Source organism: Trichechus manatus, unplaced genomic scaffold (genome assembly GCF_000243295.1).
Source record: "Trichechus manatus latirostris isolate Lorelei unplaced genomic scaffold, TriManLat1.0 scaffold00149, whole genome shotgun sequence".
Classification (NCBI taxonomy): Eukaryota; Metazoa; Chordata; class Mammalia; order Sirenia; family Trichechidae; genus Trichechus; species Trichechus manatus.
This window is the reverse complement of record NW_004444085.1, coordinates 2770954-2789278: the sequence shown is the minus strand read 5'-3', so window position 1 is coordinate 2789278 and position 18325 is coordinate 2770954. Positions and strand designations below refer to the sequence as shown.

General features: G+C 35.5%; 1 protein-coding gene across 1 annotated transcript in view; it reads right to left on the bottom strand.

Annotated features, from left to right (window-relative positions):
- Positions 1 to 15631, bottom strand: part of ADARB2 (adenosine deaminase RNA specific B2 (inactive)) — a 296491-nt gene extending 280860 nt beyond the window's left edge. The window contains exon 1 of the mRNA XM_004385891.1: positions 15490 to 15631. Within this exon, the coding sequence (XP_004385948.1) occupies positions 15490 to 15631 (142 nt within the window). The remainder of the gene's footprint in view (positions 1 to 15489) is intronic.
- Positions 15632 to 18325: the final 2694 nt, after the last annotated feature.

The window sequence follows — 18325 nt, the reverse complement described above, 5'->3', positions numbered from 1 at the left end:
TGCCTGAGGGCTTCTTTTGCTGCTCTCTTTCTACTTGTTCCAGTTGTAGGGTTAATGTTTTGATTATGGCCCTTTCTTCTTTATGGATGTGTGCATTTATTGCTATAAACTGACCTCTGAGAACTGCTTTTGCTGTGTCCCAAAGGTTCTGGTAGGATGTATTTTCATTCTCGTTTGATTCTATGAATTTCTTTATTCCACCCTTAATTTCTTCTATAACCCAGCAGTTTTTGAGCAAGGTGTTGTTCAGTTTCCATGTGTTTGGTTTTTTTCCCTTGCTTTTTCGGTTGTTAATTTTCTCCTTTTATGGCTTTATGGTCAGAAAAGATTCTTTGTAATATTTTGATGCTTTGGATTCTGTCAAGGCTTGCTTTATGGCCTAATATGTGGTCTGTTATGGAGAATGTTCCATGTGCATTGGAAAAGAAAGTATACTTAGCTGTTGTTGGGTGGAGTGTTCCGTATATGTCTATGAGATCAAGTTGGCTGACTGTAGCATTTAGATCATGTATGTCTTTGTTGAGCTTCTTTCTGGATGTTCCGTCCTTCACCAGAAGTGGTGTGTGGACATCTCCTACTACTATTGTGGAGCTGTCTATCTCTCTTTTCAGTGCTGTTAGAGTTTGTTTTATGTATTTCGGAGCCCTGTCATTGGGTGCGTAAATATTTATTATAGTTATGTCCTCCTGGTGTAGTGATCCTTTAATCATTATATAGTGTCCTTCCTTATCCTTTGTGGTGGATTTTATTTTAAATTCTATTTTGTCAGAGATTAATACTGCCACTCCTGCTCTTTTTTGAGTGGTTTGCTTGTATATTTTTTTCCATCCTTTGAGTTTTAGTTTGTTTGTGTCTTTAAGTCTAAGGTGTGTCTCTTGTAGACAGCATATAGACAAATCTTTTTTTTTTAATCCAATCTGCCACTCTCTGTCTCTTTATTGGTGCATTTAGTCCATTTACATTCAGCATAATTATTGATAGGTATGAGTTCAGTGTTGTCATTTTGATGTCTTTTTTTGTGTGTTGTTCACAGTTTTTGTTCCACTTAATTTTCTGTGCTGAGTCATTTTTCTTTATGTATTTTCTTTTCATCTTTTTCATTGCTGTTGGTTTTATGTTTGCTGAATCTTTATATTTTTCTAGTTTTTTATTTTGACTTGTTTAATTGTTAGTTTCCTTTGTGGTTCCCTTAATATTTACTCCTATTTTTCTAAGTTTATACCAGTCCTTTATTTCTTTCTATCTCCTTGACTTCCTCACTATATGAAAAATCTATGTTTACATTTTTAAGTCCCTCTTTTTTGTTTTAATTTTGTCATATTTTACATATCCACATCTGTTTCCCTATTTTCAGTGTTTTAGCTTTGATATATTTTTGTGACTTCCCTATCTGGGTTGATATCTGGTTGCTCTGTCCTGTGTTCTAGTCTTGGGATGTTATCTGATGTTACTGATTTTCTAAATGGAGGACTCCCTTTAGTATTTCTTGTAATTTTGGTTCGGTTTTTCCAAGTTCCCTAAACTTCTGTTTATCTGGAAATCCCCTAATTTCGCCACCATATTTGAGAGAGAGTTTTGCTGGATATACAATTCTTGGCTGTCAGTTTTTTTCCTTCAAGGCTTTATATATGTCATCCCATTGCCTTCTTGCCTGCATGGTTTCTGCTGAGTAGTCCCAGCTTATTCTTATTGACTCTCCTTTGTAGATGATTTTTTGTTTATCCCTAGCCACTTTTAAAATTCTCTCTTTATCTTTGGTTTTGGCAAGTTTGATTATAATACGTCTTGGTGACTTTCTTTTGGGATCTACCTCGTGTGGGGTTCGATGAGCATCTTGCATAGATATCTCCTCATCTTTCATAATATCAGGGAGGTTTTCTGCCAAAAATCTTCAACGATTCTCTCTGCATTTTCTGTTATCCCTCCCGTTCTGGTACTCCACTCACTCATAGATTATTCCTCTTGATAGAGTCCCACATAACTCTTACGGTTGCTTTATTTTTTAAAATCCTTTTATCTGATTTTTCCTCAAATAGGTTGGTGTCAAGAGCTTTATCTTCAGTCTCACTAACTCTGACTTCCATTGCCTGAATTCTGCTCCTGTGACTTTCTAATGAGTTGTCTAATTCTGAAATTTTATTGTTAATCTTCCGGATTTCTGATTGCTGTCTCTCTATGGATTCTTGCAGACTGTTAAATTTTAAAGACTATTAAGTCTTAAAAACAAAAATAATGAAAACATATTTTAGTGTTTATTATGTATTTGCAGAGCTCTGGTGGCGCAGTGGTTAAGCATTTCGCTGCTAACCAAAAGGCTGGCAGTTCAGATCCACCAGCTGCTTCTTGGAAATCGTATGGAGCAATTCTACTCTGTCCTATAGGGCCATTATGAGTCGAAATTGACTCGATGGCAATGGGTTTATTATGTATTTAGAAGTGAAATATATGAGAAGAAAAGCACAAAGTTTGGGAGGCATAAATATAATTATACTATTGTATTGTAAATATAATTACATTGTAAGGTTGTAAGATTCCTCCTTTGTTCATGAGGTAGTAATCTGCAACAAGTTAAACATGCATGTTTTAATCTCTGAATAAGCCACTAAAAATAACACAGAAACACAGCTAAAAATTCAATGAAGGAGATAAAATAAAATAATAAAAATTATTCATTCATCGAAAGAAGGCAGGAAAGGGGAAAAAGGAAATGAAGAATAGATGGGATAGACAGAAAACAAATCTTAGCAATATGGTATACTTAAATTAAAACCTATCAAAAATTATATTCAATGTAAATGGGCTAAACACTCCAATTAAAAGGCAGAGATATTAAACTAGATTAAAAAAACAAAATCTATCTGATGCCTATAGGAAATATTTAAATATAAAGACAAAGTTAGGTTAAAAATTAAAATATGGAAAAGCATATACCATGCAAATATTAATAATAAGAACAGTGGAATGGCTAAATTAACAATAGACAAAGTAGATTTCAAAATATGGAATATTGTCAGAAATTAAGAGAGGCATTTCATAATGAACAAGTCGGCTAGAGGCTATAATAATTTTATATACGTATGCACCAAATAACAGAATTTCAAACCATATGAATAAAAAGCTAACAAAACTAAATGGTGGCTATAGATAAATACACAATCACAGACATTTTAACACTTTTCCCTTAGTAACTGATATAGCAAGTTATCAGAAAAAACAAAACAGAATTAAAAATTTAAACAATACTATCAGCTAACTTGACCGAAATAACATTAATAGAACATTTCAACCATCAAGGGCAGAATACACGTTCCTTTCAAGTGCACATGAAACATTCTCTGTGACAGACTGTATGTTGAACAATAAAACAAGTTGCAATAATTTCAAGGGATTGAAATAATAAAAGTATACATTCTGACCACAACACAAGTAAATATCTGTGACAAAAAGATATCTGGAAAATCTCTACATATTCAGAAATTAAGCGAGGAAAATTATAACCTCATTCTAATGAAAATGAAAGCACAACATATTACAATTTATGAGATGGAACTACGGCAGTGTTTAAAAAGTTATCTATTTTTATGTTCTAAATTATATGCTCTAAATTTATGCTTCTAGTAGGAAAAAAAAAGGTCAAAAACCAATTATGTAAGCCTCAACTATAAGAAGCTAAAAAAAAAAAGAGCACATTAAACTCAAAGTAAATAGATGAAGAAATTCCTAAAAAGAGTAAGAATCAATGAAATAGAAAATGAAAAAAACAATAGAAAAAAATCAATGAATCCAAAATTTGTTTCTTGGATAGATAAACTTCATAAACCTCTAGTTAGACTGGTCATGAAAAAAGAGAAAATACACCAGTTATTTTTCAGAAATAAATGTAGGGATTTTACTATAGTTCCTGCAGTGACTAAGCAAGATTACTGGGAATAATGTGAACAACTTCATGCCAGTAAATGTGAAACTTAGATGCAATGGACAAATTCTTTGACAAACTGTCAAAGCTCATTGAAGGAGAAGCAGATAAACTGAAGAGCCTAATATCTACTAAATAAATCGAATTCACAGTTTAAATTCTTCTCATATTAAAACCCTAGGCCCACATAGCTTCCCTGGTGAATTTCACCAAATATTTAAGAAAGAAATTATACCCATTCTACACAAAATTTTCCAGAAAACAGAAAAGGAGGGAAAAATAGCAAACTTCGTTTCATGGAGCTAATGTTAACCTGAAAGCAAAAGCAGACAATGGCATTACAAGAAAAGAAAACTACAGACCAACTGCCTTCATGAGCAGATAAACGTCCTTAACAAAATATGGGGTTCAGCAATACACAAATTGGATACACATTGTGGCTTAAGTCAGGAAGGCATGACTGGTTTAATATTTGAAAACCAAGTAACGTAATTCACCACATTAGCAGAATAAAGTAGAAAAATCATATTATCTAAATAAATGTTGAAAAAGTATTTGAAAAAATTCAAAACCCATTCATTATAAAAAAAACTCTCATCAAATGACTAGAGGAAAACTTCCTTAAAATGGTAAGAACGTACACACGTCTACAGCTAACATTATACTTAACGGTGATAAACTGGATGATTTTTTTTTTTTCCAGGACTGGGAACAAGGCAGGGATGTCTGCTTTTACCACTTCTATTAAACATTTTATTGGAGGTCCTAGTTAGTATAAGGAAAGAAAAAAATAAAATAAAATCATACAGATTGGAAAGAAAGAAGTAAAACTACCTTTATTCACAAATGAAACAGTATACATAGAAATTTCAAAGGAACGATTAAAAAAACTGATAGAAATAATAAGTGAATTTAACAAGGTCACAGGCTAAAATTTTAATATGTAAAAATCAATTTGTTCCTATGCATTAACAATGAATACCTAGAAAATGAAATCAAAGAAATAATACTGTTATCATCAAAAATGTGTATAATTTGGGGGAAAAAAAGCCAAACCTCCACAGTCCAATTTACAAAACATTGCTGAACAAAATGAAACAAGATCTAAATCAATAAAAACATTTACTATATTCAAAGATTGGAAGACTCAGTATTGCTAGTGTATCAGTTGTTCCCAAATCTACCTATAGATCAAATACAAATCTAATCAATAGTACAGAGTTTTTAGTAGAGATTGAAAGATGATTCTAACCACTTTATGGAAATGTAAAGAACTCAGTATAGTCAAAACAATATAAATAATGAAGAACAAATACAACATGATAATGGCATAACAAAAAAAACAAAACAAAACCATTGCCGTCAAGCAGATCTGACTCATAGTGACTCTATGGGACTGAGTAGAACTGCCCCATAAGGTTTCCAAAGGGCATCTGGTGGATTTGAACTGCGGATCTTTTGGTTAGCAGCCATAGCTCTTAACCACTATGCCACCAGGGTTTCCAATAATGGCAAAAGGATAGATTAACAGACCAATGTAACAAAGTAGAGTCCACAAATGGACTCATACCTGTATGATCAACTGATTTTCAACAAAGATGCCACAGCAATTCAGTGGAGGAAAGATTAACAAATGGGGCTGAATAAACTGGAAATCTTATGGGAAAAAATGAATTCCAAGCCCTTTCTCATACCATACACAACAGTCATCTCAAAATGGATCATAGATCTAAACGTAAAAAACTACAACTACAAAGCTACTAAAAGAAACATAGGAGGTTACTTTTAAGGTTTTTGTGTAGGCAAACATTACTCAGATATAACATAGAAAGTACTAACCATAAAAGAAAAAAAGGATGTTTGTTTTCATCAAAATTAAAAAAATTAGCTCACTGAAATACATTGTTAAGAAAACAAAAAGGAAGCCACAAACGGGGATAAAATATTCGCAAATCAAGTTAACTGCCTTGTACCCAAAATATACAAAGAACTCTTGCACCTTAATAATAAGACAAACCATCCCATTTTAAAAAATGGGCAAAATGGTTGAACAGAAACCGCACAAAGGAAGATATACAAATATCCAATAAGCACATCAAAAAGTGCTCAACAAGATTAGATGTTCAGTAAATGAAAATTAAAACCACAAAGAGATGCCAATGCACACCATTAGAAGGGCTAAAACTGAAAAGACTGACAATATCAAAGGTTGGTAAGGATAGAAATCAGAACTCTCACACACTGATACAATAACTTTGGAAAGTGGTTTGGCAGTTAAATATACACCTATCCTGTGACCCAACAATTCTACTTGTAGGTATTTACCCAAGATAAATAAATAATGTATGTTCACACAAAGACTTATACAAGAATGTTTCTGAAACTTTATTCATTACAGCTCAGAACTGGAAATATCTCATAATTCATCAACAGAAATAGCAAAATAAATTGTGGTACATTTATACAATGAAATATTATTCAGTAATAAAATGATTGATGTATTAAAATACATCATGATATGGATGAATCTCAAACACACTATGTTGAGAAAAAAATTAGGCACAAAATAGAACATACTGTATGATTTCATTCATAAGAAATTCCAGAACAGGTCAAACTATTCAATGGTGAGAGCAATCAGGACAGTGGCTGCCTCTATGGGTTAGGTGGGGATTGACTGGGAAGGAACATAAGAGAACTTTCTGTCATAATGCAAATGTCTTATATTTTAGAAAAGGTATGGGCAACATGGAGTGTCCGGGTGGTGCAAATGGATGCTAACCAAAAGACTGGAGGTTCGAGTTAACCGAGAGGCACCTCAGAAGAAAGGCTTGGTGATCTACTTCTGAAAAATCAGCCACTGAAACATCATGGAGCACAGTTCTACTCTGACACACATGGGGTCACCATTAGTTGAAATTGACTCAATGGCAACTGGAACTGGTAATGTGTTACATATGTATTTGCATTTGTTATTGAATATAAGATACGTACATTTTGCTGTATGTAAATTGTACTTCAATTATTAAAAGACAAAAAATGACTATACAAGAAAATAAATGACATGGTACAACTACCAAAGTATTATTTAATCTAAAAACAAAGTAAAGGATGTAACAAAATATTTAATACGTAAGTAAGAAAATTGAGGATAAGAGATTAATTTTTTTAATTTTTTTTTTATTGTGCTTTAGGTGAAGCTTTACAGAGCAAATTGTTTCCCATTCAATAGTTTATACACAAGTTGTTCCGTGACATTGGCTGTAACATCTGCAAGGTGTCAGTACTCTCCCCGTTACCACCCTGAGTTCCCCACTTTCATTCATCTGGTTTTCCTGCCCCTTCCTGTCTTCTCATCTTTGTCTTTGGGCAGGTGTTTATTTTATAGGCCTGTTTATAATTTTGCTGAAAAGTTATCTCCAGAAATGGCTTCAGTTCCAAGTTAGAAGGGTGTCTAAGGGCCATAGACTTGGGGGTTCTTCCAGTCTCTTTCGGACCAATAAATCTGGTATTTTTTATTAATTTGAGTTTTGTTTTACATTTTTTTCCCACTCTAACTGGGACCTTCTATTGTGATCCTGGTCAGAACAATTGGTAGTGGTAGCTGGGCACCATCTAGTTCTTCTGGTCTCAGGCTAGCGGAAGCTGTGATTCCTGTGGCCCATTAGCCCTTTGGACTAATTGTTTCCATGAGTCTTTGGTTTTATTCACTTTCCTTTGCTCCAGATGGAAAGAGACCAATATCTGTATCTTAGATGGCCGCAGACACTACTTACTAAAGTAGGATTCAGAACATTTTCTTTATCAACTATGTTATGTCACTTGATGTGGATATTCCCCAAGACTATAGTCCTTAGCCTTCAAGCTCAGTAACTCAGTCCTGCAAGGTGTTTGTTTATTTCTAGGATGTTTCCATGACTGTGCCCCTGTGTGCTGTTATATATATGAATATATATGCAGCATATACAGATATATATGTACAAATATCCACAGCCAAACCTATATATGCACATGGGTATACTCCCATACATCCTCCCACATCTATTCAGCATACATATCTACCTATGTATCTACTCATAAATTACTGTTTGTTATTACTGTTGTTGCAGTGTTGTACATGTTATAGTACTTACCATTTTAGCCTTTTATTCTTGTGTACCTCAATGTCTTCCCTTGTCTTGGTCATGTTGTGCTGACTTTCCCCATATCGTGTACTGTCTTTATCTTCACCAAAGTTAACATGTGTCTACTCTCTAGTTACTGATTTTCCTTCCCTCCCCCTCCCATCCCTAGTAATCATCAAAAAATGTTTTTTTTGTTTTTTTTTTGGTGTGTAAACATTTTCTTGACTATAATAGTGGTCACATACAATATTTGTCCTTTTGTGATTGACTTATTTCACTAGGCATAATGTCTTCCAGATTCACTCATGTCGTGAGATATTCTACAGATTCATCATTATTCTTTATTGCTGCATAGTATTCCATTGTGTGTATCTACCACAGTTTGTTTATCCATTCAACTGTTCATGGGCACTCAGGTTGTTTCCATATCTTTGCTATTGTGAATAATGCTGTAATGAACATGGGTGTGTGTATGTCTATTCTTGTTACGGCTCTCATTTCTCTAGCATAAATACCTAGTAGTAGGATTGCTGATCATATGGTACTTCTATTTTTAGCTTTTGAAGGAAGCATCATACCATTTTCCATAGTGGTTGTACCATTTTACATTCCTACCAGCAGTGTGTAAGAGTTCCAACCTCCTCACAAGCTCGCCAGCACTCGTTATTTTCTGTTTTTTTTTATCAGTGCCATTATTGTCAGGGTGAGATGGTATCTCATTGTAGTTTTGATTTGAATCTCTCTAATGGCTAATGGTCGTGAGCATCTCTTCATGTGAGCCACCTGTATGTCTTCTTTGGTGAAGTGTCTATGTCCTTTGCCCATTTTTTAATTGGGTTGTTTGTCTTTTTCTTGTTGGAAGTGTTGAAGTTTTCTACAAATTTTAGAGATTAGGCCCTTTTCAGTTATGTCAGAGGCAAAAATATCTTCCCAGTCTGTAGTTTCTCTTTTTACTCTTTTGGTGAAGTGTTTTGATGGGCATAAGTGTTTAATTTTTAGGAGATCCCAGCTACGTAGTTTATCTTCAGCTGTTTGTGCATTTTTAGTTATGTTTGGTATTCTAATTATGCCATATATTAGGGCCCCTAGCATTGTCCCTATTTTTTTTTCCATGATCTTTATAGTTTTAGGTTTTACACTTAGATTTTTATCCATTTTGAGTTAGTTTTTATATATGGATCTTATTTCATTTTTATGCAAATGAATATCCAGTTTTGCCAGCACGATTTGTTAAAGAGACTTTCTCTTCCCCATTTAATGAACTTTGACCCTTTGTTGAAGATTCGCTGTCCATAGATAGATGGATTTACTTCTGGGTTCTCAATTCTGTTCCATTGGTCTATATGTCTGTCATTATACCAGTACCAGGCTGTTTTGACTACTGTGGCTGTACAGTAGGTTTTGAGATAGGGGAGTATGAGGCCTTCTACTTTGTTCTTCTTCGCCAATGCTTTGCTTATCCAGAGCCTCTTTCCTTTCCATATAAAGCTGGTGATTAGTTTTTCCATCTCCTTAAAGAAAGTTGTTGGAATTTGGATTGGGATTGCATTATATTTGTAGATCAATTTGGTAGAATTGTCATTTTCATAATGTTAAGTCTTCCTATCCATTTATGCAGGTTTCTTTTGGTTTCTTGAAGTAGTGTTTTGTAGTTTTCTTTGTATAAGTCTTTTACGTCTCTATGGTTAGATTTATCCTAAGTATTTTATCTTTTTCAGGGCTATTGTAAATGGTATTGTTTTCCTGACTTCCTTTTTAGAGTTCTTGTTGTTGGTGTAGAGGAATCCAACTGGTTTTTATATGTTGATCTTGTACTCTGTCACTTTGTCGAATTCTTCTATTAGTTCCAGTAGCTTTCTTGTAGAGGCTCTGGGATTTTCTATGTATATGATCATATCATCTGCCAACAGGGGTAGTTTGACTTCTTCCTTACCAATCTGGATGGCCTTTATTTTCCTTTCTTGCCTTACTGTTCTAGCTAGGACTTCCACTACAATACTGAATAAGAGAGGTGGTGATAAAGGGCATCCTTGTCTGGTTCCCGTTTTCAAGGTGAATGATTTCAGTGTCTCTCTGTTGACAATAATGTTGGCTGTAGGTTTTGTATATATGCCCTTAATTATGTTGAGGAATTTCTCTTCTATTCCTAGTTTGCTAAGAGGTTGTATTAAGAACAAATGTTGGACTTTATCAAATGCCTTTTCTGTATTGATGGAGATGATCATGCAATTCTTGTTCTTTATTTTATTTATGTGGTAGATTACCTTGATTGATTTTCTAATGCTGAACCATCCTTGCATATCTGGTATGAATCCCACTTGGTCATGATGTATTATTTTTTTGATATGTTGTTGAATTCTACTGGCTAGAATTTTGTTGAGAATTTTTCTGTCTCTATTCATGAGGGATATTGGTCTATAATTTTCTTTTTCAGTGGTGTCTTTGCCTGGTTTTGGTATCAGGGTTATGGTGGCTTCATAGAATGAATTCAGGAGTATTCCTTCCTTTTCTATGTTCAGCAAGAGCTTGAACAGTATTGGTGTCAACTCTTCCCTGAATGTTTGGTACAATTCTCCAGTGAAGCTGTCTGGACCAGGACCAGGGCTTTTTTAAATTTTTTTTTTATTGGAATTTTTTTTTTTTATGACCTCTTCAGTTTCTTCTTTTGTTATGGGTCTGTTCAGATTTTCTACCCTAGTTTGTGTTAGTTTAGGTAGTGTGTTTCTAGGAATTTATCCATTTATTCTAAGTTTTCAAATTTGTTGGAGTATAATTTCTCTTAATATTGTTATAATCCTTTTTATTTCACTTAGTTCTGTTGTAATGTCACCTATCTCATTTCTTATTTGGGTTATTTGCATCTTCTCCATCTCTTTTTTCAATTTGGCCAGTGGCTTGTTGATTTTATTGATTCTTTCAAAGAAATAACTTCAAGTCTTATTGATTTTTTTATTGTTTTTCTGTTTTCTGATTCATTTATTTCTTCCCTAATCTGTATTATTTCCTTTCTTCTGGCAGCTGTGGGTTTCTTTTGTTGCTCTTTTTCTATTTGTCTGAGTTGTATGGCTAAGGTATTGATTTTGGCCCTTTCTTCTTTTTTGATGTGTGTGTTTATTGTTATATTTGACCTCTGAGAACTGTTTATGCTGTGTCCCAAAGGTTTTCGTATGTTGTGTTTTCATTTTCATTTGATTCTAGGAATTTTTTAATTTTATCTTTGATTTCTTCTATTACCCAATGGTTTTTAAGCAAGGTTTATTCAGTTTTTGATTTTTTTCCTTGTTCTTCCTGTTACTGATTTCCAATTTTACAGTGTTATGATCTGAGAAGATGCTTTGTATCACTTTGGTATTTTTGAATTTACTGAGGCTTGCTTTGTGGCCTAAAATACGGTCTATTCTGGAGAACGATCCATCTGCAATGGAGAAGAATGTATACTGTGCTGCTGTTGGGTGGAGTGTTCTGTATAAGTCTAAGAGGTCAAGTGCTTGTTGTTTAGATCTTCTGTATCTTTGTTGAGTTTCCTTCTAGTTGTTCTGTCCATCAAAAGTTGTATGTTAATGTTTTCTACTATTGTCATGGAATTGTTTCTCTTTGCAATACTGTTAGACTTTGTTTTATGTATTTTGGACATCTGTGCCTGAGTGTGTAAATATTTACTATGGTTATGTTCTCTTGGGAGACTGACACTTTAATCATTATCTAGTGCCCTTCCTTGTGTCTTACGTTGGATTTTGCCTTAAAGTCTATTTTATCAGAGATTAATATTGACACTCCTGCTCTTTTTTGGTTACTGTTTGCTTGAAATATTTTTCCCATCCTTTAATTTTTAGCTTATTTTTTCTTTTAACGTGTATCTCTTGTAGGCAACATATTGATGGGTCATGTTTTTTTTATCCATTCTGTTACTCACTGTCTCTTGACTGGTGCATTTAACCCATTTATATTCAGTGTGATTACTGACAGGTTTGAATTTACTGTTGTCATTTTGCTGTGCTTTTTTCTATAGTGTTCACGGTTTTTTGTTCTGCTTACCTTTCGGTATGCAGTTCTTTTTCTTTATGAGTTTTCTTCTCATTTCCTTCATTGTTGATTTTATGTTTACTGAATCCTTATGGTTTTCTTCTTTTTTATTTTGGCGAGTAGGTTTATTAATTTTCTTTGCAGCTACCCTGAAATTTACCTTCATCTTCCTAATTTTAAACCAGTCTGTTATATTTTCTTATTGCCTTGACTTCTTCTCCATTTGGAAGTTCTGTAGCTATACCATTTATTTTCTCTTTTTATTTTGAAGTTGTCTCCATCTGTTTCACATGGCTTCTCAGGTCTTTGCTATAGAGGGCTGTTATGGTGCATCTGACTAAGCCACCATCTTGGCTCCTCACTCGGATAATAGATATTAAATGCAGGTGTCTACCAGGAAAGAGTAAATTTAATATCCAAGTATGTCCCCACTTATCAGGACCAAGTTTGTTTGTTTTGCTTAATATACAGATGTCAAAGCTCAATTATGTTCAAAAAGCTTTGAAGTTGCAACAAGAACAATCACAACCTTAAAGACAAGGACCTTTGGAATCATCCTCATATATGTGTGTATATATATATATATATATACACATATATATATATATATATATATACATCAAGGCAACTATTAAGTGTGTAAAACCCTAGGGGAAATGACTAGTGAAAGTTAAGTAAGAACTGTAGAAAGGTGAAAGTTGGAATCAGAAATATGACCCTCAGGTCTGACTCCACACACATCAGTAGCCCCTGAGGATTCAGTTCAAATGGTGTTCACAAGGATGATGTGAGCCACTATGAAAAGATCACATGTTTTGGAGCCACTCTGTGGAAGCAAACACTTTTTTAAAAAAATTTATAAACAATTTATAAAACAGCTTTCAATAAGTACGATGAAACTTTAAAAAATATTTTTGAGTAGGAACACATGTCAGTTACATGGAAAATTCATTCAGTTGAAATAATGCACTTAAACTGGTAATTCTAATAAAAACTGTAATTGATACATTATGTAAAAATTTGATGTTACACTTGTCACTTGAGAAGCACTCAATATTTCATTTAGTAGTTTAACTGTGGTATAGGTTATTATATATATATATATAATCATTATATATATACAACTGAGCACTTCAGTTGTCCTGATTTCAAAAATTTCAAATGAGGTTATGTACTTGTGTTTTCCTTCTTTTGTAGGCTACATATATTTCCACATCTATCACATCTCAGCTATCTGAAACAATTACATAACTGAAAAAAGAAGGGCACCAGTTGGATACAACAGAACTCTGTTGGTGCCCGTGGGCTACAATACCTTAGCCTCTTTTATAAGTTTCCTTCTTATGTTTTCTTTTGGCTAAAAACACACTCTGACAGATGGCCTCCCTCAAACTTGACCCACTTTCTCCCCTGACTGTATATTCTAATTGAATACAGGTGTATCTTTAAAATGGACACTGCTTGTATGGAAACACAAACTCAAATCAGTATGAACAAGTGGGCTACCCTGGAAAGCAAGGAAATAATTAACCTCCATGCAGGCAGGAGAAAGCAATAACATTTAGGAGGAAAGGCGAAGGATTTATCTCAAAGATTTGCAGGAACACGTATTTTAAAACACTGTATTCAAGCTTCCATGCTATGAACAACATACAGGAGTTCAGGTAACTTTTTAAAAAAGACTCTGGGTCCACAGTGAGTTCTGTAAAATACAAGAAGAGTAGATTCCTTGCGGCAACTGTAGGGTAAGAATCTCTTCTGGCATTTTCAAAGACGGATGAAATTCAGGGTTTTGATACTGCAAGGTCAAAGTAAACAGGAGATTAGCCTGCACTATTAGTTACTCTTCACTCAACAAATCTTTATTGGATGCTAATAACTGCACATCTAAATACATAATTCCTAACTCTGATTCGATGAAGGAACAGTGCAGAAAGCCCTAGCCTGGCTGGGAAGTCAAGAATGCTAGGGAGGACAGCTGTTATGTGTAAGGAAATTAAAAAAAAAAAAAAAAATTGGAGTACCTGATAAGATCTGAAATGGCCAGTTTGAGGATTGGGTGCGATTCCTTGTTTGCTGGTTCTGTTTTCACCCAAGTGGCAGCCATCTTCTGTACTGTTTCTAAGAAAGGAATGTCTGGTAATGAGGATGTAACTACACTGTAACCTCTCCCTGTCACATATCTGCATAACTGCTACACTGCAACCAATCTAAGAAAGGGACGTATACCCTTTAAGTCAATTACCTTACAGAGCTTGCATTATAGGAAGCCTTGCCTTGTGAGTTCCTGCCACAGGAAGTCCCACCTTAAAATGATCTACTACCAACTGAATAATGTCTTTCGATGATCTAAGCCTGTAATTACCAATCAAGTAATGTCTTTTGATGATCTAACTTTGTAAATACCAATCAAGTAACGTGTTTCATATCCATTGTTCCCCTCTTATAAAACATCATTGCTGAGTTGCCATTTTGGATCAATGGATTCCAGTGCATGGAGTTTAGTCTATTCTCAGCTCAAGCTCTTTTCTTTTAATAAATCTCTCAGTTTTACATTAATCAGAGTATGGATGGTTACTCTAAGACAGTTAGGAGGTGATTAATTAGCTGAGACCTTACAGGTAATAATAATATCTACCATTTGTTAAGCAAAGAGACAGTCTTTGAACCCAGCCATCTGGCTCCAGAGCCACTCAATTATATTTCCTTTGATAGGATGAGTAAGGGGTTATCCAAGTTAAGAGAGGAAGAATATCCCAAGCAGAAGGAAAAGCATCTGCATAGGCTCTAAGTAGCAATCCAGGATCTCAGTTTAGCTTCTGAAATATGGTAACCCTATCTAGATAGCTCACTATTACTACAGGGATGGGTCCTTAGGGTGATAATATAAGACTTGATTCTGAGTTGTGAGTACCAGGGGACTAGATGGCAGTAACTTTAACAGTGAGAAATGAAGAGATAGAGGGAAGAAAGAGAGTGAGAGGAAGGGAGGATGGGAAGAAAAAGAGAAGACAAGGGAGAAAGGAGAAGAGAGAGAGAACTCTTACTGAAGATAAGTTTGAAAACCCAGACACAGGGTCCTCTGAATAACCCACATACACACCCCATGAGATAACTGACATTTGGAAATCTGTGCCAAAGAGGACAAGGGTGATCAGTTGGTAATAGCCAGGCAGGCACACTACAACCTGGACCGATTAAACAAAGAGATTCCTATTTCCCTCTCCTTTGGAAGGGCTTAGAACCATATATGAAATTGTAAATTTTAATCTGGACTGGATTGAGTTTCATACTTTGAAAATGACTAGAAAGGAGAGGCCAGGCCAAGATAGCAGAGTAGTCAGACAGCTTCCTATATCCCTCTTACAACAAAGACCTGGAAAAACAACTGATTTGATTGTATATGAAAATCTAGGAGCCCTGAACAGGCAAACTTAAGGAACTGGACGGAGTCGCGAGGGGAGAGGGAGGCGGCTTGGAAGAAGTGAGGAGGGTGGTGGTGGGACTGCAGCTCTTCAGCCCCAAATGGCTCCAGGTGCGCCAGGAGCCGCCAAACAGCTCCACGCATGCGCGCAAGAGGAAGTTTCCACGTTGAGAGAGATCCAGCAGCAGAGATTCTGCTTGGACACCCTGAACCAGTGAAAAGAAGCTCCCAAGTGGCTAAAGATAAGTATGCGTGGGTGGCCTTTCTCAGGGATTTAAAAAAACAAAAAACCCAATTTGGGAAAAACCTCTCTCCCTTTTACCTCCTCCTTCCCCGCTCTCTGCACTGGTCCTGCCTTCTGAAGTCTAGTCCACTGGGCCAGAAGTAGATCCCAAAAGGCACCCTGACCCATTCTCCTGGCCCTGGAGAGGGAACAAATAAGCTACCGGCTCCCCTAACCAGGAACTCAGGGTCGGCACAGCTCCTTTGCTAGGCACAGGCACAAGGAGTCTGCAGACTTCACATGCCTTCCATCTCTGGATAGAGTTCTGTGGACCCATCTCAACAGCATAAGCCCTCACTACCACAGTACAACAGGGTATACACCTGAAGTCTAACTTCAACTGTTTCAGCTGTGAAGTGGCACATTTGTGACCCGTGACAAAGCCCTGACCTTTAAGCAGGCAAATTAATGGGTCCGCACCACAGGCTTGAGGACTCGTGGCTCCACCTACGGCACCTAGTCACCTGCTACAGGGGTCCAAGAATAAGTGCTGCCCCCAAGTGTTTACAGTCAACAGAGTAAGTCAGGATGCAAAACTCACCTACCTACTCGCTCTAGGGAATAGGGACACGCTTTCCTTTCACTCAGGGGCAGCCGTCAGCCCCCTGCCTTGCTCAGCTCGTGACCCCCTACTGCAGCCAGATACCTGGGCCTACACCAATCACCCATGCCTCTCTAAGACTGTAGGTGAGAGTCTGTACCACACACTTGGTGACCGACTCTCTGGACACCTGAGCTGAACCCATACAGCAAAATTTAATGGACTCCCGTGTGCACATAGTTACAGAACTAACTACCTTGTCACAGGATGTTAGAGCTTCCAAGATGCCAACAATCAAACTAGCGCACATGAGCAACCTATTTGGGCATATCAAAACAAAACAAGAAGCTAGGACACACGAAACAAGTATAAAATAAAATTATAATAACTTATTGATGGCTTGGAGACAACAGTGAATATCAAATCACATAAAGAGGCAGTCCATGATGGCTTCAGCAAGCTCCCAAAATAAAGAATCAGTAAATTCTCTGGAGGAAGACAATTTCTTGGAATTACTAGAGGCAGAATACAAAAGATTGATATACAGAACTCTTCTAGAAATTTGAAATGAAATTTGACAAAATGCAGGAACTGCAAGAGAACATACAGACAAAGTAGTAGTGGAACTGAAAAAAATTATTCAAGAACATAATGACAAATTTAATATGCTGCAAGACTCCATAGAGAGACAGCAATCAGAAATCCAGAAGATTAACAATAAAATTTCAGAATTAGACAACTCAACAGAAACTCATAAGAGCAGAATTGAGGCAGTAGAAATTATAATTAGTTACACTGAAGACAAAGCACTTGATGTCAACTTATTTGAGGAGAAATCAGATAAAAAAAATTAAAAAGAATGAAGAAACTCTAAGAGGTATGTGGGACTCAATCAAGAGAAATAACCTACGAGTGATTGGAGTACCAGAACGGGGGGAGGGGAGGATAATGGAAAATACAGAGAAAATTGTTGAAGATTTGTTGACAGAAAACTTCCCTGGTATCATGAAAGATGAGAAGATATCTATCCAAGATACTCATCGAAACCCACATAAGGTAGATCCCAAAAGAATGTCACCAAGACATATTATAATCAAACTTACCAAAACCAAAGATAAAGAGAAAATTTTAAGAGTGGCTATGGATAAAAGAAAAGTCCTCTACAAAGGAGAGTCAATTAGAATAAGCTCAGACTACTTAGCAGAAACCATGCAGGCAAGAAGGAAATGGGATGACATATATAAAGGATTGAAGGAAAACAAATGCCAGCCAAGAATTATATAGCCAGCAAAACTGTCTCTTAAATATGATGGTGAAATTAGGGCATTTCCAGGTAAGCAGAAGTTTAGGGAATTTGCAAAAACAAAACCAAGATTACAAGAAATACTAAAGGGAGTCCTCCAGTTAGATAATCAATAACATCAGATAACAACACAAGACTAGAACACAGGACAGAGCAACCAGATATTGACTCAGATAGAGAAGTAGAAAGTACATCAAACCTAAAACATTGAAAATAGGGAAACAGATGTATCATTATGTAAAAAAGGACAACATTAAAATAAAAAAGAGTGACTTAAAAAATGCAGACATAGATTTTTCATATGGAGGGGAAGTCAAGGCAATATAAAGAAATAAAAGACTGGTATAAACTTAGAAAAACAGGGGTAAATATTAAGGTAACCACAAAGGAATCGAATAATTCTACAAATCAAAATAAAAAGGTAGCAAAATATAAAGACTCAACAAACACAAAATCAACAATGTAAAAGATGAAAAAAATGCATAAAGAAAAATGACTCAGCACAGAAAATTAAGGGGAACAAAGAAACTGTGAACAAACACACAAAAAGAGGCATCAGGAGGATGGGAATAAACTCATAACTATCAATAATCATGCTGAATGTAAACGGACTTAATGCACCAATACAGAGACAGAGAGTGGCAGACTGGATAAAAAAGCATGATCCATCTATATGCTGCCTACAAGAGACGCACCTTAAAGACACAAACA